At 34.2% G+C, this 25888-nt stretch overlaps 3 protein-coding genes across 3 annotated transcripts; 2 read left to right on the top strand and 1 right to left on the bottom strand.

Annotated features, from left to right (window-relative positions):
• The first annotated feature begins 298 nt into the window (after nucleotides 1-298).
• Nucleotides 299-5364, top strand: LOC111449057. Its single transcript, XM_023088900.1, has 2 exons — nucleotides 299-486; nucleotides 4793-5364. The coding sequence occupies exons 1-2, from the start codon at nucleotides 335-337 to the stop codon at nucleotides 4911-4913; spliced, it is 273 nt and encodes a 90-aa protein (XP_022944668.1). The 5' UTR covers nucleotides 299-334; the 3' UTR covers nucleotides 4914-5364.
• A 6373-nt stretch (nucleotides 5365-11737) lies between these two features.
• On the top strand, nucleotides 11738-15646 carry LOC111448287 (WEB family protein At3g02930, chloroplastic-like). The gene is made up of 3 exons (XM_023087782.1): nucleotides 11738-12167; nucleotides 12690-12891; nucleotides 12990-15646. The coding sequence occupies exons 1-3, from the start codon at nucleotides 12151-12153 to the stop codon at nucleotides 15414-15416; spliced, it is 2646 nt and encodes an 881-aa protein (XP_022943550.1). The 5' UTR covers nucleotides 11738-12150; the 3' UTR covers nucleotides 15417-15646.
• A 2372-nt stretch (nucleotides 15647-18018) lies between these two features.
• On the bottom strand, nucleotides 18019-25794 carry LOC111448288. The gene is made up of 7 exons (XM_023087783.1): nucleotides 25524-25794; nucleotides 25167-25268; nucleotides 23545-23656; nucleotides 22692-22807; nucleotides 21079-21264; nucleotides 20503-20642; nucleotides 18019-18396 (listed from the first exon to the last, which is right to left on the bottom strand). The coding sequence occupies exons 1-7, from the start codon at nucleotides 25646-25648 to the stop codon at nucleotides 18212-18214; spliced, it is 966 nt and encodes a 321-aa protein (XP_022943551.1). The 5' UTR covers nucleotides 25649-25794; the 3' UTR covers nucleotides 18019-18211.
• Between the last annotated feature and the right edge of the window lie 94 nt (nucleotides 25795-25888).

The following is a 25888-nucleotide window of genomic DNA, read 5'->3' as shown; positions in this document are numbered from 1 at the left end:
CAACTAAGTATTCTACCCTTATTGAATCGAAACCAATCACCCCGCTATAATAATAGGAGAAAGGAAAACGCTCGAACAGTTAAGAGGCCGCCGACCAACAACTTCCATCCACAGAGAGATTCATTCTTTGTATCTGGTCCAATTTCACACTGTCTTCTTTAGTAATTTTTTCATACTCAGTTCAATTCAATGCTTCCATAAAAAGAATAATTTAAGAATATATCTTCTAATGACGTGAGAAATATTAATAAGATATTAATAAAAAAAGAAAAAATGGGTTATATTTGATTTGTGCACAGAAATTTGAGGAACATCGAATTTGTGTAACATCGAAATGGAAAAACAGAGGGAGAAGGCTAAATCTGAAGAAATGGAGAAGCTCTGCCGAAGATGTAATCGGTCCTATCTTCCATCCTCCAATTCATCTTCTTCATGCCGTTTCCATCCTTCGTTTTTCGTCTGTCGCCGCCATGACGACCAGAAGAGGTAACCTAGAATCTTCCCCATCATTCATCCACTATTGAATCATACTCGTTCCTCCTTGGGAACCCTTTCAATTGCTCTTGCTTGAGTTTTTGAGTCATTCTCCTTGCTTTTTTGAAGTGATTAACTGAATCTTAGTGTTGAAATAAGTCATTACTGGCAGGGAGAGATTTTGAAGCCAGTGGGTTATAACTACAATCGGGCATTTTTGCTTTTGAATCTTATGGTTTTAGTGTAGTTATTGTACTTGGTGATTGTTAAGTTTAGTTTTGGTGTAATGATTGTTTGGATCTTTTGGCAGAAAAAAAAGAAAAAAAAAAAAAGAGAGGAGAAGTAATTGGCTTTTGGCGCTAGGATTAACGGGATAGATGATTTCAAGTTCTGTATGATACGAGATAAAGGAATTTATGTTTGCACCATAGTTTGCATTAGAGCTTTACAGTTTAATAAACAAATTATGATCTTTTTATCCTCTCTCTCTCTATTGAAGGGATGTGATCTTAAATCTTGAATTTGTATCTAAAACCATTCTTTATGTAGCTGCTGATCTGCAATTGGCTGTGTGACTGAAATGCTGCTTTCTTTTGTTTCGTTTCCATAATTTAAGAGCTTACCACATGATCATTTACATCTGAATAATTTCAAATGGTGCAAAACATCACTTTATCCAGTTAAACCATAGGATACAAGAATAAGAGAAACTGTTTCATTTCCATGTTTGAATGTTGATATTGTAAACTCTGCTTCTGGATTCATGAAATTTTCTGTGCTGTTTCTAAGATTGAAGTCATTGCAATTCCTCCATGTAAAACGCAGTATAATACAGAGGGAATATAAAACGCCCTCCAGAAGCCTCCTAGTAGCTCATGGTTCCAACTACAATATTGATAGTCGGGGAGTATTTGCAACAAATGTTAGAAAGCAAGCCAGGTGCAATCCGTAAAGCAAACCCCTTCTGAACGATATCGAGTAAATGCTCACTCGGAAGGGGTTTGTTTTACCGATTCCACGTGGGCTCGCTTTCTAAATTTGTTGCTATTACTTCCCCACATGATTGTAGAAAATACTCCCCAATTATTGATCTTGCTCGTTGGCTTTGTATAGTCTTTGAGTACCTGATTATTGGGGAAGTTCTTCTGTTAAGTAACTCAAGAAAGGGTCGCCCCTCTATTGTGGACCTATGATTTGGGGAAGAAACTGCGAAGTGTAAGATTTCTTAGCTTAGGGTCAATCCAGAATTTTGTAGATTCTCCATTTCCTTCCCCGCACCTTATTTTTGTGACAAAATATCCTTGCACTTGACATTCCATACTAGGGGCTCCTTGTAGAAAGAACGTCTGGCTTTATACCAATTCAAGGCTAAGAAAAGAAAACAAATCTTCTCTCTTTAAATTTTCTGATTCTACTTCACATTTTTCACTTGTCTGCTTCATTTTCTCTCCTGCATTACGTGGAAGTTTGAATAAATTTGACAAACATGTCTATACATCAAGCTTTGTAGTTAAGCTCAACTTCATTAGGTAGAATTATTTCCCTGCATTCTTTGCCTCAAACTATTGAACAAAATAAAATCCAAATTTTTGATGTTGACCTATCGGTTAACACAAACGTTGAGAATAGTCCAATATTCGAGCAATGCAGGAAAGCATTGTAGATTGATATCCCTGCACTGTCACATGGCCTATCTTTGTGGAAGGGCACATGGAATTGTTTCCCTGCTCAGCAGAATATTATTTACATCGATTTTGCAATAAGTGTCACTCCCTAGGAAAGATGTAGACTGCCTTTCTCCCCTCAAAATCATAACCTGCCAAATGTTCTTATGAGATAGGAAAGAAGAATGCAGAGGTAAGATCGAGTACAAAATATTCAAAAGCATCATCTTCCAGTTAGTTTTATCTAAAGTGAACCCTCTCTATGGTACTCTATGGTAATCTTTTAAAAGGTAGAAAAAAAAAGAAATGGAAAAAATTAGTGGTAAAAATCAATTCATACCCCTAAAGTGTTGGGGCTGTATCACTTTAAACCCTAAACTAGTAATTGTATAAATCAAATCCTAGCCTTTCAGTAGTAAGTTAATTTAGACCGGGTTAGGATTCCATTTTAAAACCATTTTAACACGTGCATAAATGTCTTCTTTAAATGCCTGAATTAACGTAGTATTAGAAAAGTACGTTGCAATTAAATGAATAGTAGTAGTTTTCATTAGCATGAGTAATTTTTTATTTTCTCCCCTTCCTCTATTTTTCTTGACTTACTCAAGAAAAATCATGTCATAATTTTTTTTTTTGTTAATTTGGTAGAATTTTGGGAGAAAATAATTTTATTAGGTGATTTCAAAGTTCATTTTAAATGTACGTGGAAATAGTTATCATTCACTAACAGAGGGTCTAGATTGATTTACGCATGAAAGTTTAGAGTTTAAATTGATACCATTATTAATTTAAAGTTTTAATTGATACAAACTCAAAGTTTAGGCTTATAAATTGGTTTTTGTCCTAAAAAATTATGATGAAGTTTATGCCAGCAGAACTAATAAAATTTTCTATCGAGTTTGAAGAAAATGTAAAATTTTGTCATTAAATACGGTTGAAAATGGAGATGAAACAATAGCCAGTGAATTGAAAGGAGCTTCACTACACTAATTGCCCTCCAAGAGCACTGCTACTGAACATTTGATGACATTGGAGAAATAGGAAACACTTAAAGAAATTTATTTCCAAGGGTGTCTACAATACCCTCTGATTGCCGAAAAAGAACTGTATTCATTGTTGTGTAATTCACGCTTGCTTTCCATGGTTGAATTCAATTGCACAAGTTTTATTTCCCATATATGCAACTTCATGTATCATATTGAATATTTATGTCAACTGGATGGCTCCGGAAGTGGGGGAAGTTCCTCATGCCAACAACCATAAACGTGAGCCACTTGGACGAATCATCCACAAGTTGAGGAACATTGTAAGAAGAGGGAAGGGGCTTTTACATTATATGTTTTTGTTTCAAATTACTTGTGCTTTTATCCACTTATCTTTACTAAGTGATGTTAATAGTTAATGCGATCCAATAGATGGTTATTACGTAGTGATCGCTAGACACTTTGAAGTTCTGTAACCAAGCTTAATCATACTTGTGACAATACGGAGTGGTGGTGATGGAAATCACCACATGATTGGCTTGCATTGGTTTTGAGTTCTAGGATAACACTGAATTTGATGGAATGATGGATATTATGTCACCTGAATGTTCATGTCTGGTGTGAAATTAACTTTTATTTAGTTAAAAGTCAAAAGTTGTTTGAAAAACCCATCAAACTAATTGTAGTTGAAATAACTCGATGATTCTGTTTGATAACCCATTAAACTAAGAAGCACTTGGACAAATGTGATTAGATCTGGCTCAAGTTTTGGAAAGTTGTCTCAATGCCCTTTCATTTGGGTTCTTTTTTGTTTGTCTGTCTGTCTGGCTGGCTTGATTAAAATTAAGTATCAATTTTATGATCCATTCCAGTTTGTAAAGGGGTTAAGCCAGGTCAATTGATTGTTGCTCATGACAAGGTAAGGAAATTCCTACTTTGCCCGCACTTTGTTCTCAGACTATTCCCGGTAGAATAAAGTCTCTGTAGTCCTGAGTACGTGGATACTCATTCTAAATCACATGGGAGTCTGTAGTTTGGTTACCGGCCATCTCACTTTTGCCCCCACTCTAATTTTCCCGTCTCTACCAGAAACTGTGCAAGGGAAGTGTTTGAGTTCCCTTGACGAGACAGACGAAGTGTGGGGCTGTGCATCCGATGCTCCGGTTTAACTTGCTAGCCTAACCACGTCTCGAGTTTTGTTTAGTCTCGAAAAAAAAAATGATTAAAGATGTGGGTACATTAGAGATTAAAAGGTCCCCGAAAAAAATATTTGATGTAGTAGTGGACTGGAGTGGTGTGGGATGCGTCCACAAGTGACACTTCTGTCCTAGTTTGTCTTTTACTCCTCGTCTCTTCTTTCTCTTCTGGGTTGGCAGATCGTGCAAGTTCGAAATCATATTTATGCATGTATTTTCAATTTAAACATACTTCAGCTGATTAAATCGTATGTTTTGGTCTAGAGATTTAAATCTCGCAGCTACATATGTTGTTGAAGTCAAAATACTTGGGCACACATATATATTCTCTGGAATATATATTAAAAAAAAAAAACTGCATTGATATTGATAAGGAATTACACTGTAACAAGCGTTGAATGAATGATCTTCTTTTTTCCTATTGAATCTGCTCTCTTGATTTGGCAGTCTGATATTTTCAGTTGATTGATTCAAGGTACTATGAATTGGGACCCAACGACCCGCCTTATGCAGCCAAATTCTACGACTGCTGTGGGGCTGAGGACGCCGAGGCGTCAGGCTGCACCACCAGCTTCCATGTTTCTTATGATGAATGATCATAACAACAATATCTGAAGCTCTTTTTCACTCAGGTCTTGTGCTTCGCACATTCTGTAGATATAATCTCACCACATCATCTGCCAAACAAGGTTCATCTCATCCCTTTTATGATTAAAGCTTCTGAATCACTTTGAGTTCTGTGTTGTGTTTGTAGAGAAGACTCAATGAAACATAACATGATTAGTTTCTGAAGAATGAGTTCAGACAAAGTTACTGTAGTTTTTCATTAGAAAACTATTTCTTGTAAAAAGTTGTTTTTGGTTTCATTTATTTTGTCTTACAGTGGCTGTAAAGTGTGTTCTGATTCTGGGACAGATAAGATTATGTCCGTTTCTCTTGGGACCTTAGGGAGAGATTAGAGAGAGAGAGTAAAAACAAATGGGTGGTGAGGGATTCACGTGTAGGGTTGAACATTATGGTAATGAACTGCAGAAAGATACGGTGGTTGCAGACTACAGAGTCTTCAAATATTGTCTCTATAGGCTTTCTCTTTCGAGTTTTCTCCCAAGGTTTTAAAATGTGTCTACTACATAGAGGTTTCCACACTTTTACAAAAAAATGTTTAATTCTCATCTCCAACCGATGTGAGATCTCACAATTCACCTCCTTTGGGAACCCAGAAAAAATGTTGCCTGGTGTCTAGCTCTGATACCATTTATAACAGCGCGTTAACCAACTATTAGTAGATATTGTCCTCTTTGAATTTTTCCTTCAAAGACTTTCCCTCAAGCTTTTAAAACACCTCTAAAACCGTGAGACCGATAGTAATGCGTAACGGGTAAAAGTGGATAATATCTGTTAGCAGTTAATTTGGGTTGTTACAATGACATTGCAAGTTACAACACAACGGGTTGTTCTTTATGCAGACTTTCCTATCCATGTTTCTAAAAGCAAACTTGTAGTTTATCGTTAAGCTCAAAGATTTCTTTATTGAAATTTGATAGGTGGTTTATCGTCCTCGCTGGCACCACCACCAGTGTGTGGCTCTGATACCATTTGTAATTGTCCAAGTTCACCATTGGCAGAATTTGTCCTCTTTGGATTTTCTCTTTCGGACTTCTCTTCAAGATTTTAAACGTCTGTTAGGGAGAAATTTCAATACTCTTATAAGAAATGTTTCGTTAATCTCTCTAACGATGTTGGATCTTTGTTTTTTTGGTTTATTACTTCAAACTTGGGTGGAAAGAGAGGGAAAAAGTTGTTGAAGTAGGGTGTGTTTGGCTGACACAAGAATATGAACAACAAACAGTGAACAAAAAAAGTAAGAGGAAGAAACACATGTTCCCATGCCCATTGGGTATCTGAATAAATGCTCTGTCTCTTTGCTCCTTTCCAAACATTTGTCTTCCTTTTTTAAATGACTTGGCTTTTTTGACCTCTTCAAAACTCAAATCATCTCTTTAACAAAAACATTCTTATCCATCTCTTCTCTCACTTGGTCGTTCTTCGTTAGGAATTAGAACCCTTCACAATCGTATGATATTATTCACTTTAAACATAAGCTTTCATGACTTTGTTTTGAGCTTCCTCAGAAAGTTTTATACCAATGGAAATGTATTCTTTACTTATAAATTCATGATCATTCCCTAAATTAGCCAACGTGGGACTCTCTCCCAACAATCCTCAACACTCTCAAGTTTCAAATTTAAATCATTTCGAGTTTTAAGCACACTAAAAGTTAAGATCTTTTGATGCGAGCTCAAAGTTATGGCTTCTCAAAGTTTAAATTTGAAGCATTCGGTTGAAGAAGTGTCTGAAGGAAATTTTGTTCAATTGTTGTCGGGCTAGTGGAGACAGAGTAATCGATTCGTAGAGTCAAACTAGGTGAAGAACTATCATGACATCATTTCAAAACTCGTCGAAGTTAAGATACGATTTTCTTTAAGGTTTTAAATGGCTTAATGTTTAGAATTATTAACGAGTTATGTCTTAGTCTCGTCGAGATCCCAAAATATTCTTATAAGAATTTTCTTTTCGAAAAATTGTATTTATAAGTCGATAGTTGAGAGACAATTATATTTATTTGATGAGAAAGTGATAAAGAACTTAATCATCAACCTAATTCATGTGCTTTGATTCTAATAAAGTTGTATAAGATGGTTCTTAATTGGCAATTAAGATAGTGGATTAATGAAAAAAATCATTGTTGGTATGATATAGTGGGATGACACAAGTCGTTGTCATTACAATATATAATGGAATCACAAAAGCATTGTCATTATCAAGATAATATATGTACAACTCCATTTCATTTGTCCTATTAATCAATGTATTATTGCATCATTACAATCATCATTCAATTCGATCTTTCTATTTTTTTTTTAGTATGACGGTTGAGAATTTGAGCTTCTAATAAAAGAAAGGCATTCTCGTGTTTCAACCTCATTAGACTAGTTGTGAGACACTATATATTGAAAGTTTCTACGATGAGCAAGTGAATGGGGTTGGTGCTTTGTGTCATAATCATATTATGAAGAGAGTAGGTTGTGACTTCTACGTCGCTAAGCAAGTGAATGGGGTTGGTGCTTTGTGTCATAACGATACTATGAAGAGAGTAGGGTGTGACTTCCACGTCGAGATGAGCAAAGCAGCGACCCTCAAGTGGAGTTCATTTGGCCAATCAAGGGCCAAGACATATGAGTGTCATGATGCGACCGAGGAGGATGGTGCATCATCCAATATAACGAGTAGACAAGAGTGTCAAAGATAGGGTTGTTGAAGGGCTGAGTAGGGCCTCAGATCTTAATCTCAAAAGTTGGGGTTTTTAAGGAAATTTGGGCATGCGATTCTAGAGTTAAGTCCGTCCATATGAAATATGAAAGTTTACAAAATTTGGTGTCAATTGGACATGGGACAGACGCTCCACGACACTGTATGACTATTCGCCAAAATCTTGTATGGAAATGCCTCAAAATGTAGCTTAGGGGGAGGCATGATGTCAGCTATCTACCACCCTTGACCTTGTGACCTAAGCGAACTACCCTGTGGCACATGTGTGTGTCAAAGTGAGGGCGAGTGTTGCAAGATGAGTTTCTCAGGCAATTTCCTTTAAAATAGATTTTTCAAGGACAGTGTTAAACAGCATGGTGTGCCACATTGCACCCTAGCCCATGGATCGAAGATTGGATTGTACACCCACTATCGGTATGAAATTCGTAAATGATATGCTACGAACACGGGAGGATCCCATGCCTTGATAAAACTCAACATACGGATGTTTGTGATGTCTCAATATTATATACGATACGTGAGCCCATTCTCGATAGACATGATCAAGCGAGCTATGATGGCCAACGACACCCTGCGACTTGGGTTGGCATCAAAACATATGGACCATGTTAATTAGGAACCTAAATGATGTTGAGATGCGACGTTACATTAAGAGACCTTAGCCCCGAGTAGAGGCAAGGTTGAGCCAAATGACTTGGTCTAGTGTAGAGGCAAGTCGGTTAGATCGCAGAAGATTGAACATGTACGCACAGCCAGCGTGTGTACCCATACAAGCTTGGATTCTACAAAAAAAAATTTATGTTCAATTGGCGAAGACAAAATTCATCTATGGTTCGACGAATCCACAAAGACAGACGAAAATATATATGGGGCTTGAGTTCCCCTCAAGACTGATCGTAAGCGTGTCAAGATCACAACGCCACACGATTGAAAATGTACGACTGTGACACATAGCGAATGAAACAGTTCATCAAAAGATTTAAAGGATAAATGTAAAGGTAGAACTCCGAACCCTAACCCTAACCCTAATAATATGATATTCCAATCAATTTGCCAACTAATTCTACAAGAAACACCTAATGTTTTTTTTGTTTGTTACCACTTCCCACTCACCTTCCTACCCATTTCTTTATTAACTAATTTAAATAATAAAAAATAATTTTCTATTGTCTTTCTCAATCATTCAATATATATATATATAAACTATATTATATAAAAATAAATTAGAAGAATGGAAATTTCAACTATTAAATTAAAAAGTACAATTTTTTTTTGGAAAAATAAAAATAAAAATAAAAATATTTTTTTATTTTACTTATATGGCATCATAATCTTTTATCTTCCTTTAAAAAAACATAATTATTATTATAAGCTATTTTAAAAATTATTTTCTAAATTGGAAATTTACATTAAAATAAGAGATATGAAATTAGGGAAATTAGGGAAATTATTGTATAGAATTAAATGTTTAAATAAAGGAAAAAAAATTAAAGTTGGATATATTTTCTAACTGTTAAGAAATAATAAATAAATTTCTTAATATAAAGTATATTTTTTTAATAAATGTACAAAAAAAAAAAAGTCCCCTGAATTTTTTCCCTTTAATTACACTTTAATTTTTTAAAAAATATATATATTATATATATATATTCTCATTTTTCATTAATTTTGATTAAAAAGGAGAAAAAATGGGGATCATAGGTCCAACTGTGTCCAATGAAAATGAAACACGTGGACATCTTAAAATAAACGGGCACGATGTATAAAGATTGAAAATGAAAGGGCATCTGACATAAATAACAATTTGTCTGATACACAAAAAGAATATATAATATATATTTTTAAAAAAAAAAGTTTATTTTTATTACGAAAATGCCACACTCATGGATCCTTTGGCCCCTCAAATAGATTTTGAGAGGTTTAAAAGTGATTGCCAAATAATAATAATAATAAATAAATGATTATGAACGAGTTTAGCAAAATCATTATATCTAAACCGAACTATTTAATAATTAAAGATGTTCATTTAGTTTAGGGTTAGGATTAGGGGTAGAGCTACACGAGAACCTACCTCGAATAGAATAGAAAATCTCGGTTTAAGTGGAGAATGAGGAGGGAGTAGAGAGAGATTTTTCCTTGTTCGTTAAATGCAGTCGAGAACAGGGACTCTATGCTGTAATATTAATATTTGAATTTTTAGAAATTATGTTTTTTATATTTTTTAAATTATATTGAAAATTTAAATTATTCACTAAAAAATTAATTTAAATTAATATTTTGTATAATATATATTACCCCTAAATCCATTAAGATATTAATTTTAGGTGTAAATTTAATATTAAAATTAAATAGGAGGAAAAAAATTGAGTTGAAAAATATTTTAAGGATAAAAGAAATATAACCTTTTAAGAAAATAAAGACAAAATTTTGAATTAAATAAGGAAGTTTTGATTATTAAAAACAGCTGGGCAGTTGACCAAATTATATTGTTATTTATTTATTTATTTTTAAATGATAATAAATAGGGTTTGTTAGATTAAAGAAAATTCGCTTCGACTCCTAATTCGAATCACTCTACAAGATAATTTGATTAATACCATTTGAATGACTCTAACGTAAAAATTTTATATAAAAATATAAAGCAATAACGTGAATAAAAGTCTGACTTATCTAATGGGTCGACTAACTATCTGACACAAAATTTCATAAATTTATTAAACATAAAATCGAAAGACGTAAAAATTCATATTGAAATCAAAGGACCCATTAAACGTTTTTTAAAAAAGATAATTTATCTGATACGAATTTGGAAGCTCGAAGACTAAATTTGTAATTGAACTATAAAACGTAAAAAAAATACGAACAAAAAACCTCGAAGAATGATTCTTTTGTCTTTTTAATTCAAGATCGAACTGTCGATTTTTGAAATAGATGTCTTATCTATTAATCTGTACTCGAATCGACCATTTCTGAAAGATTGCCGTAAAGAAGTATCTAGACAAATATATTCTTTTAATTTTTAATGAACTTCGTTTGATGAGATGGGAGATTGACTTTGATAAGCTTTAATAAGAAAATTTTCCAAGCATTAAAATGGTTTTTTTTTTTCTCAAATAATTTAAATAATCATTAATTATATATCTTACTAAAATTTTATTTTTGTCTCAATAGTCGTTAGTTTAATCTTTAAAAAATGTAATATTTATATGATTTTTCAAACTCAATAATTACCCTTTAGAAAAAGTATTAAAATAATAATAATACTAAATAAATAAATTAAATTAAATTAATTAAAAATATCCTTCCACTTTTAAAAGCTTTAATTTACCATTGAATTAAAAAAAATTAATAAAATAATCGTTAATTTTAAATAGAAATGGCTGATACTTTATTTCAAAATATCCTTAAAATTTTAAAATATTTAAAATATTACATTTTAACTTTTTTTTTTTTCAAAAATTCTATTAATGCCCTTACCATTTTTTAAAAATTTCAAAAAATATCCTTATATTTTTTTAAAAAATTTAAAAATATATAAAAAGAAAATATTTGTATTACATTTAAAAAAATAATCATAAACTTTGAAAAATAATATTTAAAAATTTAAAAATAATATATGAGATGAGAATAAACAGGTTTTAAAGATTTTTTTTATAAAGATAAAATATATTAATTTCATTTTTAAAATTTCACGAGTATTTTTTCAAATAAAAATAGTCCTTGTTCTTACCGAAAAACTACTGGTAACAATTTTTAAAAAAATTTAAAAATCTATGAATATTTTTATTAATGGAGAAAAAAAAAACCACTAAAATTAATGATAGATAAGAAGTGGGTAACTTTTAGAATCCAATTTACCCATTAAAAAAAAAAAAGTTGAAAAAGATGGAAGAAGAAGAACATTGAAGCAAAAGTTTTATTTTTTACAGTTCCCAAAAAAAAAAAAAAAAAAATCGAAAATTTAATGTTTTTGAAAAGGGGAGAAATGAAATTGAAAATCTGATGGGGTGAGGGTTCAGATGTTGGGGTTTGGGTTTGAGGCCTAAAAAGAAAGGTCTTCCATTCCTCAAATGGCCTCTGGAATAAAGCAGCCATGGTTGTTGTAGCTTTACCTGCTGAGAACAGAGAGAGACCAGCAGGCCCATTTTGGTCATTTTCTAGAGAGAGAAAGAAGAGAGAGAGAAAGAAGAGCACCTACAATCTTCATTGTTGAGTTGTAATCCCTGGTGTGGGTTTGCCAATTTGAGGGACACCAAAACCAACCCAAATTATTTCACTTTCTCTTCTTCTTTCTCTTTCTTTCTTCTTATGAACCCATTTTTTCCTTTACCTTCTTCTTCCTTCTTGGCTTTCCTTCTTTGTCTCTAACAACAACTCAGAATCTCTGAAACTTGTTTCAACAATTCATAATGCCGCCATTTTAGCACCTTCCCACCTCCCTTTTCTGCTCTGTTTCTTCTCTTCTACACCACTTTTCTCACTTCATCTTACTCTGCCGCCGCCATGTCCACCAAATCTAAGTATGTCTTCTCATCTCATATGGGTTTGCTTTTGCTGTTCTTGACTCCTCGATCACTTCTTCTGGGTCTAATTTTAATTCCCTCTCCCAATTTTCTTGGATCTTCTGTTTATCCCCGTTTTAGGGCCACTTTGGTTCTCTCATATCTTCTTTTTCTTTCAATTTTTTCTGCTCTGTTCTTTACTGATTCCGCTTGTTTCTCTGTTCTGTGTTCTGGGTTCTCTGTTTTTTTTTACTCTCTGTTGCACTATGTCTTGTTTCTGGGTTCGTTGTGTTAACATTTGATAGCCAATTTGACGGTGGTTTCTTTGAGATCTCATACTCTGTCGGTTAGATCTACTTGGAAGTAATTTTAGGATGTTTTTCTTTCAGAGTTGGTGTGTTCTGCTGCTTTTTCTGATTGAATTTGTTCTTGAGGAGGCTTAAATGTTTCTGTAGTTCATAATTTTTGGATGTTCTTTAGGAATTTGAGATGGGTTTGTTTGGATTATGTTGATTACTCCATTTTGATTGTTCTTAACAGATCTTCTACACCTGAAACTCCCAACAAAACATCGCCTGCAACTCCTAGAGTGAGCAAACTTAATAGAGGGCTTGCTAAATCAGATTCTGATTCTCATTCTCCTTTGCAAAGGTCTCGGCTCTCGATCGACCGGTCCCCTCGACCTGCAACGTCGAAGCCTGCGGTCGATCGTCAGCTGCCGAAAGTTGCTACCCCACCTGATGTAAGTTCTAGCTTAGGCACTCAAACTGTTCTTCCACCAGAATTGGTAATATGTGAATGCATATCATTATAGCCTGTTGATTGTTCTTGTTATTTCAGAAAGCACAGCCTCGTGGTACCAAAGTTGCTGAGATACAGGCTCAGCTAAATGTGGCTCAGGAGGATCTGAAGAAGGCAAAAGAACAGATAATTTTGGTTGAAAATGAGAGAGAAAAGTTGAGCAATGAATTGAAAGAAGCACAGAAATCAGCAGAGGAGGCGAATGAGAAGCTCAAGGAAGCTCTGGTGGCGTGCGGTCGAGCTGAAGAGAGTTCCGAGATCGAAAGGTTCCGAGCGGTTGAGATGGAGCAAGCTGGACTTGAGGAAGCACATAAGAAAGAAATGGAATGGCAGAAAGAGATGGAAGCTGTGAGGAGCCAACATGCTTTAGATGTTGCAGCTCTCTTGTCCACGAGTCAAGAGCTTCAAAGAGTGAAGATGGAGTTGGCTATGACTACCGACGCTAAGAACCAGGCGTTGAGCCATGCTGATGATGCGACGAAGATCGCCGAAATTCATGTCGAAAAGGTCGAGATTCTCTCTGCTGAGCTAACTAGATTGAAAGCATTGTTAGACTCCAAGCTCGAAACACAGTCGAATGAGAATGGACAATTGATAACGAAGCTTAAATCAGAGATTGAATCTCTGAATTTGGAGCTTCAGAAAGCAAAATCATATGCAGAGAAGGTTAAGGAGCAAGACGCTTCAATCGAGCAGCTTAATAACGAACTAAAATCTGCAAAAACAGCGGAAGCGTGCTACGAGGAAACGATCACGGCGAAAGAGGCTTCCATTGAACAGCTTAATATCGATTTAGAAGCAGCAAAGATGGCTGAGACATACGCACATGGGTTAGTAGAAGAATGGAAAAACCGAGCCGAGGATCTAGAAACACAATTGGAGAATGCCAACAAGCTCGAACGATCGGCATCGGAATCTCTCGAATCAGTGATGAAACAATTGGGACACAACAATGATCTATTGCATAATGCAGAGCTTGAGATTTCAGCTCTAAAAGAACAGGTAGGTTTGCTGGAAATGACTGTTAAAAGACAGAAAGACGACATGAAAGAGTCGGAGCAGCATCTTCATCGTACGAAGGAAAAAACATCAGAAATGGAGAAGTTGGTCGTGTCACTGAGGTCTCAGCTGGAAACTGTCATGGAAGAGAAAACTCAAGCTTTGAATAATGAGAAGCTTGCAGCTTCAAGTGTACAAAGGCTATTGGAAGAGAAAAACCAGCTCTTAAATGAGTTAGAAACCTCCAAGAATGAGGAAGAGAAGAGCAAAAAGGCTATGGAAAGCTTGGCGTCTGCATTACACGAGATCTCATCCGAGGCGAGGGAAACCAAGGAGAAGCTGTTGTCTACTCAAGCCGAGCACGAAAACTACGAATCCGAGATAGAGAATCTTAAGATGGTCTTGAAAGCTACAAACGAGCGATTTGAAAGCATGCTCGAAAACTCAAACCACGAGATCGATATTCTAACGAGGAGTGTTGAGGAATCGAAGCACGAATTCGAGATGTCGAAGGCTGAATGGAATGAGAAAGAGCTTCACCTGGTGGATGCTATGAAGAAATCAGAAGAAGAGAACTCTTACTTAGAAAAGGAAATAGATAGGCTTGTGAATTTGCTTAAACATACTGAGGAAGATGCTTGTAAGATGAGGGAAGAAGAAGCTCAGCTAAAGGATAGCTTAAAGGAAGTAGAAGCGGAAGTGATCTATTTGCAGGAGGCGCTCGGAGAAGCGAAATCCGAGAGCGTGAAACTGAAGGAAAGCTTGCTAGACAAAGAGAACGAGTTGCAGAGCGTTCATGAAGAAAACGAGGAGCTTCAAACTCGGGAAGCTGTTTCTCTTAAGAAAGTTGAGGAATTATCCAAGTTGTTTGAGGAAGCTTCTGCTAAAATGCAAACCGTAGAGAACGGTGAGCCAACAGACAGCGAGAAGGACTACGATTTACTACCGAAAGTAGTCGAATTCTCCGAAGAGAACGGTAAACGACAGGAAGAGAAGAACAAAGTGGAGCCATTGATACCCATTGAACAAGAAGAACACAAATTTGAGTTTCCATGGGTAGATAACGGTGCTGATTCAGTCGACAAGACAGAGAAAACGGACTCGGAAACAACGGTTCCAAACGGAATCGACAAACCGAAAGAAGAAGAGAAAAAAGACGAGTCAGTTCAAGTTGAATACAAAATGTGGGAGAGCTGCAAGATTGAAAAGAAAGAGTTCTCACAAGAGGGAGGAGACCAACAAGAACACGAATCCATTGATGACGAAGGGGACTCGAAAGCAGAGGGCGGAGAGAGTTTCGATCGGATAAACGGGGTAAGCTCAGAAAATGTAGAGGATGGTGGAAACTCGCCGTCGAAGCAGGCGCCGCCGCAGCAGCAGCAGCAGGAACAGAAGAAGAAGAAGCCATTGCTGAAAAAGTTTGGATATCTTCTGAAGAAGAAGAACAGCGTGAACCAGAAACAGTGATGATATAGATAGTAATTTTGAGGTGAATTGGTTTGGTTATGATATTGTTTCTGTTCTGATGATATTCTGAATAGAGTTTCTTGTATGTTATTGGGATATTTGTTTTGTTCATTGTTTTAATGCCTTCCTTCATTACTGATCTTAGAGTTTATGAAAAGGAGTGATTACTTGAGCTTGTATCATCATCATCTTCATCTTCCATCCATTATACACATTCTTTGTTAGCTCTTTGTTAGCTGTTGCAAATGAGAGCTGCTTGCGTTTGTTTGTTTCATTCCCCTCTCCAACCCTTATAAGGCTGGCACACCGCCCTGTGTCCGACTCGAATACCATTTGTAACAACTCAAGCACCCTTATAAGGCTGGCACACCGCCCTGTGTCCGACTCGAATACCATTTGTAACAACTCAAGCACCCTTATAAGGCTGGCGCACCGCCCTGTGTCCGACTCGAATACCATTTGTAACAACTCAAGCCCACCGCTATCCATCTATGGAGTTGGACAGTTTGGGCATTGAATGAATGAACGGATGGTGTGTTTTGATAGTTTGAAGTGAAATGAAAGCAAGAAATGTGGTACTCATTTGTTTAATAGTGAGTCATATAATATCTGGTTTGGAAATGTTACCTAAATTAGTTGCCTCAAATAATCACCAAATATTGTCTCTCTCTCTCTCTGGGGGCCTTTCAAATTCTTTATTTATTTAATATTATTATTATTATTCTAATAAAAATAATATTACATTAAAAAAAAAAAAAAAAAAGAGTAGAAATTGAAACCTTACCAAAATGCAAAATTGTTATATTATAAGAATAATAAATAATGAGATCTAATTGGAACATGAAAATCAATGACGACATAAGACACGCCAACTAACAATAATAATAATATTTGGTGTATATGAAGTTTGAATAATAAACTTTACCTAAGTATATGTTTTAGTTTTTAATATTAAGCCCAAAAATTAATTCCTTATAATATTAACATTTTTCAATTATATTGGCTACCTTATAACTTAAGCTTAAAGTATTCTTCTTAGTTGTTTTATGTGTGAACATTAGATCATGATACCACGTCAGTGATGAAGAGTTGACTACGTACCAAAGGACGAGGTAAGGGTGTAATAAGTTTGACTCGAGAAGATTTTGTGGGTCAAATTGTAACAGCCCAAACCTACTACTAGTAGATATTGTTCTCTTTCGGGTTTTCCTTCAAGGATTTTAAAACGTGTCTGCTAGGGAGAGGTCTGTACACCCTTGTAAAAAAATGTTTTGTTCCCTCTCGACAATAGATTCGGTGAGCCAAATTGTAACAACCGAAGCCCACCATTAACGGATATTGTTATCTTTGGACTTTCTCGAGAATTTAAAAAAAAAAAAAACAACTCAAACGTAGAGAATTTAAATATACATCCAACGATAGAAATAGAAATAATAGAAAGAAAAAAAAAGAAGAATATTGAAGAAGAGAGGAGAAAAAGGGAGGGTTCAATCTCTCTAAACGCTGATTGGTCCGCCGACAGACACCGCCGGTCCCAAAACCCCTTATCTTTCCATCTCCGACATTGCTTTTTCCAATGACTAATTAAAACATATTATATTCGCATTTGCTTTTTTTTTTTTTACGTTTTTCAAATAAGAAATGTTCTTGTTCTTTCTTTAAAAAAAATTAATAGAAATATTTAATTTTTGAATTAATAGATTTAATAATTTATTTAAAAAAATATTCTTAAATTTCTAAATTTATTTAAAAAAATATTCTTAAATTTTCAATACATAATAAGTTTTAAAGTTATACATCGAATTCAATTTTTGAATTAATAGATTTAATAATTTATTTAAAAAATATATAAGTTTTGAGTTATACATCAAATAATGAGTAGATTTAATAATTTATTTAAAAAATATTCTTAAATTTTCAATACATAATAAGATAATGTTTTTTTCATATTAATTAAATTATAAATTTAGTTTTTAAATTATCAAATTTGTATCTAAATTGGCTATTAGATTCTCAAACTTCCATTTATTTTTCAAGTTTCTAAATTTAATATTAAAAATTTGCAAATTAATTAATATATAAAATATAAAAACTAATTTTATATCTAACCCAATCATAAACTTTCAATCCAGTGTGAATTTCGATAAATGTCAATATGTACAAAAAAAAAAAAAAAAAAAAAAAAAAAAAAAAAAAAAAAAAAAANAAAAAAAAAAAAAAAAAAAAAAAAAAAAAAAAAAAAAAAAAAAAAAAAAAAAAAAAAGGCAATACAAAAATTTTAGACCTATTAAACACAAAATTAAAGGATCAAGAACCATAAAAACACAAAACACAAATCTTTTCAAGTCGAGAACCATAAAAACACACTCACGTAAAAGTTTGAGAGATATTAGACACAACATGTCTGACACTTGTTAAAATCAATTTAATCTTATTTCATTGATCTTGTTTTGACAGTAAGAACGAAGTTTATGTCGAACCCACGAACATGGAAGGTGAACGTGTTATCATTTTATCGAAAGTAAAAATCAGCCTTCACAAACTCCTTTCTCAAGCATGTAAAAAAAAAATCAGCTGAAATAAGTGAAACTAAACAGTAAAACACATTTAATTATTATACCTCCTTAATAACCCAAAAAAAAGAGAGTGAACCATTAAATTCTTCTCTTCTAATACTTAATAGCAGAACGTAGAAATACAGTTTATCCTTAAAAACTAAACAGCAATCAGCCATTGAGGAGATAGACAATAAGCAAAGTGATAGATACTACATGGCCATCTATCTATCTATCTCTCTATGCACTCAGAGTCAAGGAGATAACTGAAGAGAGTTTGAACTTACGAGCTTTCGACGAATTCTGAGGTTGAAACAAAATCTCTGTGCTCGATCTTACTGTCACTTCTTTCCACTCTGAAGTTGGAGCTAAGCCCCCACTTCGGTAATCGCGTGGACCGTATAATACTTGTAGCCTTGTAGGAGCTGCAATTGGTATTTATACCGAAGTAATAAGATAAAGAATACAATCACAATAACTTCACCAATTTGAAGATAACATATTAAGGGTAACATACTAAGGATGGTGGCTTAGCTTATAGTAATGCTGTTAATTCAATGATAAATGATGATATGACTATAAGACTTGGCTAGTTCGAAGGGGCAAATGTTAAAAAAGAGCTATCCAACTGGAATAGAGTTAGAATGTTGTGAGATCTTATACATCGGTTGGGGAGGAGAACGAAACATCCTTTATAAGGGTGTGGAAACCTCTCCCTAGCAAATGCGTTTTAAAAATGTTGAGGGGAAGCCCGAAAGAAAAAGCCTAAAGAGGATAATATCCGCTAGCAGTAGGCTTGGGCCGTTACAAATGTTCTATACGTTATCCTATCCTAAGAAGCAAGTAAGAGTTTGAGCATGATACATCCAGATCCAGCTATCTACTTCATTCAATAGACCTTTTGGACACACTCCCCGCAAGATCCAGCCAAGGGGGAGCGCTGGTGGGGTTGGAGTAATGGCATTAAAATCCCACCAAAATCAGCGGAGCAAGGAACAGTTCCTTGCTTAGCTTGACCACAGAAATATTCCCATCTTAAAATATCCCACTATTCTCCTAAAATTGCCCCATGTTAGAGATGTAAAAATTGTAAACAGTCAAGCGTCAGCCTCATCTACGACTGAACAGATTATAAACCCAAGGTACAACAGGATCAGCACAAGAAACCTCGAAAAGTAGAAGGACCATCATTTAAATCCACCACATGATGCTTTCCTCTGAATGACAATGATAGGTATAAAACTTATGAAGCGCAAAATGATAAAAGAAAACAATTGAATCCTTATGAAACTCAATGCAGCCAAGAGCACCTTAAAAAGAACTGGCGCAAAAATAATAACAGGATTGATATGGAGATATACACAACTGGTGCAAAATTTTTCTTCTTGTTCTTTGAGATTTCTATAATATTAGGGAGAGCCCATCAAAACAATACGAGATAAACATAAATTGAGCTTCCTCAAGATCGCAGGAACCGAACTAAGGGGTGTTTGAATTGAGGAGTTGGATGAGGTGTAGTTATTAAGTCTACTCCACCCCTTGTTTGGCCAAGAGTTTTTAGATATGGGTAACTTGGGAAGTAGGATAGGGTGGGGAGTTATTAACTTCCCACGTGGAGTAGACTTTTTCAATAAATTTTATAATAATTAAAATATAAATAGAACTTAAAAAATCATTATTTGAAATCATAATGCAGATCTCAGTACTACAAAACAATTTTTTTAGTTTATAAAACCCTTCCTACCCCTCTTCCACTACACATCCTCTACAATTTAAATTAAAATTTCTTATAACAAATAATAAAAATATTATGTTATTTTTGGTACTTTCTTTTAAACTTAATAAAATAAAATTAGAACCACAAATAACATAAATATAGAATATTTTGAACAAAAGAATGTGTACAATATTCATTTTGAACTTAATCATGTTAAAATAGCATAAATATATGATTTTTTATTTTTTAACTTAGTTATTTGTATTTTAAAACTTCAGACAATGTATCTCATTTTAAACTAATCAATCTTTGGAGGAACGAATATATATTAATTAAAACTTTTGAAAATCCTATAATTGAACAGTACAACAAGATAGTAGAAAAAAAACAGCCAATGTAAACTACGACTCAATAACTTCGTATTAAGAAACTTTGCACTCCAAACACAGACTAAATAACTCTCCCGAACTATTGGACTCTCCATACTAAACAACTCTACACCCTAACTAATCAGCACGGATTAAATAACTCTCCAGTCTAGATTAAAGAACTTCATGTTAAATAACTCTGGAGCACACCCCTAAGACAGAATAGAAGCAATGGAATCTCGATGGCTGGCTAACTTAATAGATTTGGGATGACACAGACATGTACGATGTTAGAGAAAATGGAAAATTAGAGGGAAATTACGAGCTGATCAATCAACAGTAAATGTTGAAAATCATGAATTACTAACTCCTCCATTTCATAACATAAAAGTGATAAAGCAAACAGTTGAAGACTCTTATCAAGTAGTAAAAATGCAGAACATTACCGAATCCAAGCATGCTCGTCTTTTGAATGGTCAGATGACTAATTTTTGACCGTTTGATATCTCTCAAATCCTGAACATCTTCTTCCTTGCCCTTGAATTCCAGAAATTCTCCAAGTATATATTTCCCTTTGAGCTCCAGTCTGAAGAAAAAGGAAAATAAAAGTTCACACAAAATGTATTATTTCTATTTTTTTTCTCTCTATCTTCTTTACAACCTCCTTCCGATCTTGAAGTTTTAGATAACCAACTATGCATGAAGGAAAAAAATTGACCAGAATGATAAATAAAAATGCTAAAGCACGAGTTCTGTAATCATCCATAGTCGTAAACCAAAACCCAATCCTGGTCACACATCACTGGTAACCTACTTGAGCCAAAAAAGGAAAAAATATATCTATATGTGAAGCTTTTTTCAATCTCTTTTTCCATTTTCATCATTTACTAAAATGCCGTAAAATTATGTTCACATGTTAGTAATAACAATAAGCATGTTTTTCTATGAAAAAACAAAAATATCACAATGCATTTTACGGATTTTTTTTTTTTTTTTCTACGTTGCATAGATGTTGAACTTACTTATCCCACATCGGTGCAGTGCCAAGGATAGCTTTAAGCTTTTGATCCAGAGGTTCATCCTGCAACTCTTTCTTTCCACGAAATGCACCTTTCATCCAGCCAGAGAAGGAACTGTGTCCCGGTTTCAGCTGCATCCACTGGTCATAGGTAGTAACTTCGGGAGGAAATAACCCTGAGTCAATTGTACTGTAAGGGGAAAATGCAGCTGTTAGAAAAATTTCTTACAACTTGAAAACTCTACCATCACTTTACACAAGAATGATTTTTCTCCTACATGCTTGATGTATAACCATACAGTAAGCCCATACAAATATTGGCCATATTTATCATACATTAGATTACAGAACCATACATTTATCATGATCTGATGATTGGGATTTTTTTTTTTTTTTTCTAGTACAATAAACGTGGGAGTATTGGGATTTAAACCTCCAACCTCAAGGGAAGAAGTATATGATAATTATTGTTGAGATATGTTCACGTTGGCTAGAGAATCATCTTTTACTCAAATGACTAACATTGGATGCCCCCATGCATAAACCTAATAATAGGTCCGAAGCAAAGGAAAAGGAAGGTACAACATGAAGAATTTACACCCTGCAGCTCATCCAAATCTAACTCAAACCATTCTTGTGCCCCTCATCTTTCATATTCTTCCCTCTATTCTTCTCACGCAATACCCCCCAACTAAAAAATTCACATCACCCCCATGGGGAAGAACACAACTCCATCTTCAGCTACTACTCACATACTCCTACTGATGAAAGTGTTCTATCTTGTTCTGCTTTCTTTCTCCTACCTAGATAAACTGAATGGAAAGCCTACAACGGCCTTCACGATCATTTCATCAAATTTACAACATAGTAAAATTCGTTTCTCGGTATTGAAAAGTTCAGAACTTCTGCTCATTTGTGAGGCATGACACATGAAATGATGAAATTAATCAGATTCAAAATTCCAGCAAAGTCAGAACATATAGACTATTGTCTATAATACCAATTAGTTGAACAGATAGGCAGCTTAAGCTATGTCAAAGCATACTCTAATTTAAATACACTGTTTGCAAAACCAATTAGACGAATTTTACAAACTTTAACGGACTATTGATTTCACTACGCAAATTTCACCTTCTCTCACTAATAATTTTTTTGGCAAAGAAAAAAAAAATCCATGGATGTTGTGAAAGGCTACAAACAAAAGTAAAGAATCCTTTAGGAGTATAAATAATAACAGCCTAATTGCACTTACTTACATAATGGAACTTAAGAGAAGCACCACTTAGAATAATGAAATTGTGCTATCCCAAACCCTATCCTTCTAACTAAATAGTCTGGACTCCTCCAGAAAAAATTATTCGAACTCATATTTAAGAAGGCTTTGACTCGGGCATTTGTACAAACCAGGTTCTATCCAGTTAAATTTCTGGACTACTAAATATTCAGAGTTATATAGACAACATCTGATAAATGGTTGTCCGATAAATGACTCAATGTCAATTTCTGAACTTCTACAACATTAATTATCAGAAGTAAAAAGATAACAAAACTTGAGATCATTTTAAGAAAAGTAAAATTTCTCAATAATCATACCATGAACAAGTTCCAACTCATTACCGGAATTTGGGATTTGGAAGTACAACTTTGCATGACAAATATCCTTCTGGAAGATCCACTCCTCTTTGTTCAAGGTAAGATTCAAGGACTGGTATCAATTGTTTGGTCTCTTCAACCTGAAATTAGAATAACAGTATATAACAGTTATGGAAAAAGCAAAATTAAAAAGCATTTGATCATTCACATGACATAAAGGTTCTGTAATATAATAAAGCTGCCTATCCAAAATCCGCAGTACACAACCAAGCATCAGAGACAAAACACTGATAAATAATTTTCTTTTAAGGGGAAAAAACTTATTCTCGCTGAACTTCTTATATTCTTTTCCAGCCACCTAATTCTCTGTGCGCTAGAACTAGTTCAAATCCACACCAATAAAATCAAATAAAGATGAAAAAGAATTATAAACCAGTTGCCATACTGACTTGTAGATGCATAGGCTACTTAATGAATAGGAAAATTTTAAACCATACCAATATGTAGATACCTCTATCAGCAACAACAGTGCAATACTAGTCAGTATGTACAACATGATTAATTGGCAGATTTTGAGGTACAAGTAAAATAGGCATTACAGCTTACACATGCCAACTATTATGATATTAAACCATACCAATATGTAGATACCTCTATCAGCAACAACAGTGCAATACTAGTCAGTATGTACAATTTTGAGGTACAAGTAAAATAGGCATTACAGCTTACACATGCCAACTATTATGATATTGATATATCAACATCTGGGAATTATGAAATTCAACATTATTGACAAATTTCCTCCGTACCAGAAAATTTAATGGTCTAGAAGAAAAATTATGGAAGTTAAAGCAATAAAAATTCAACTATCACTTACAGGGTCAGGAAGAGTCTTTGCCTTATGCTTTCCGTCATCACAAACCCAGGAACCATCCGAATTGATGGAGACAAATCCCGATAAGTTCTTGACAGATATCAGCAATAACTCCCTGTAAATGAATTAACTAATGTAAAATTTAGAAAGTCGAATCAAACTATCACAGCATGAATATTATTGTGAATCAATATACATATCTTAGTTATAGGAGTCCGTTAGTTAATTGCCCTTATGGTAATTTTACATTCAATTAGTTCAGGATTATTGTTGTTACGAAACTAGCTGAACAAGGATTATCAAGAATAATATCCCACTAAGTTACCAATCATCAAATCACTTGGTCTATAAAGAATCTGGTTCCAAAATAGTTATTTTAAGTATTGGAAAAAAATCTTGGCTTGATTGTTTACTCTTATCGCTACCTTACCAACATTGTTCAATGTGGCTAACAGTAAGGTTCAAGAATTGATAGATATCGATTCATTGAACAAACGTCAAGACCCTCAACTTTAGAAGACCTTTCACTGGGGAGATGGTTATGATTCTCATTAGTCCTTGGACAATTCTAGCTTTTTCTGGTGGGATCTACTTCCAAGCCAAACGCAAATTTGCTACAGCTAAATGGAAGGATTAGATAACCAAAACATCTTTCCATCTCTCTCAACCAACACACAAAATGCATCAAGGAATCATTATATTATCACCTTCCCTAGTTGGTGTATTCTCTTCAAAATATTAAAATAATAATAATAATCATTTGTTCCTACGTTGTCCTTTCACCTTTGACCATTTTATTTTGGTGGAAAGGAAACTGTTAATTTACTTCAATTTTGATATAGCTCTTCCAAGCTCTAACTGCAGGGATGTTGATCGTTTCTTACAAGACTCCCTATTTAAAACAGAGACCAGGGTCCTGTTATTTGGTGCAATTCCATATGAGTTATCCTTTGGTCTAGTTGGATAAAGAAAAATGGAAGGATTACACCAAGAACCTGCCACAAAAGAAGATGTCCCAAACAACTTAAAAAAACTTAATCAATGAAGACCCTATTGCTCCCCTCAAGCCATACCAACAAAACTCAAGAACGAAAGAAGGAAGTCAAAAAAACATATGAACAAAAGGAGAAATATACTAAAGTAAGAACAAAACGAAGCCTATTTGTGGTATACCTCGATTTTATTATTATTATTATTATTACACAAGTGTTATTCCTCAGCGTTCCTCAATGAATTACAAGGATCATCTAAACAAAGATCCTGGAAAGGAGTTATTCACTAAGGAACGTCAAAAATTAATTTCGTTGGGCTGAAGAACATCAAATTTTCACACCTAGAAAACGTTATCAAACCTTCTTAATTTCATTTTCACAGTAACTATCTAAGCATAAAAAAAAAATGGAATTCTTTCTTTACAAGGACATGTCAGAATCATAATGAGAATAGAAAAAGGCTTTTGACCCATACACACAAAATAAAAACCACAAATTCTCACGCGAACGAAAAAAGAAAGTATCAGATTTGACAATGAAATAATGATTATTAAAATCGTTAGCAAGTCCACAACATTTTTACCACATTATATCCATAGCTAAACAACACAATTTCAAAAGCAGTATTCATACTCTTTGGTGACCACTACGAGATCAATATTCCTACGAGAACCGGTGTCAGCATCAGGAATCCGAAGCCCAATGTAAGCCTTACCACCATAAAGCTTTTCAAACCTACAAATACAAAATAAAGAGACCGAATTAGAAGAATACAGGAAACAGGAACAAAAAAATAAACAATAAAAATAAAGTACAGCAACGGGGAATCGGAGTTTCATAAAACTTCAACAAGCCAATCCCAAGGTCCTGTTCGCTTACTGGATTGTTTCGGAATCCAAACAGTCAATTACAAAAGAGCTGATGAACCGACAAGGAGGAAAGAGGAAAATGGAAATATAGAAGCTGAATCATAGAGTACAGATGAAGTACCTAGTGGCGACGGCGAAAATAGCGTTAAAATCGGAGGTCTCAACCTCCATAACATCGTCGTCGCCGGAGAAGAAAAGCTTGAACAAGGCATAAACGATCAGTCCACCGATAATCGCGACCCACATGATCGACTGGTTGATGAATTTCGTTCGGTGATCGACGGGACTTCCTAAGCTTGATGTCGTGAAAGAATAAATTCTCTTCGCACCGAAGGAAAGAATTGAATATCTTGCTTTATGTTCGAAATTTCACGGAAGGTAGAAACGAAAACGATAATTGTTTAATTTCGATGAACGTTCTTACTTTTTTTTTTTTTTTTTTTTTTTTTTTTTTTTTTTTTTTTTTTTTTTTTTTTTTTTTTTTTT

Source organism: Cucurbita moschata, unplaced genomic scaffold (assembly GCF_002738365.1).
Source record: "Cucurbita moschata cultivar Rifu unplaced genomic scaffold, Cmos_1.0 Cmo_Scf00010, whole genome shotgun sequence".
Taxonomy (NCBI): domain Eukaryota; kingdom Viridiplantae; phylum Streptophyta; class Magnoliopsida; order Cucurbitales; family Cucurbitaceae; genus Cucurbita; species Cucurbita moschata.
This window is presented reverse-complemented; position numbering and strand designations above follow the sequence as displayed.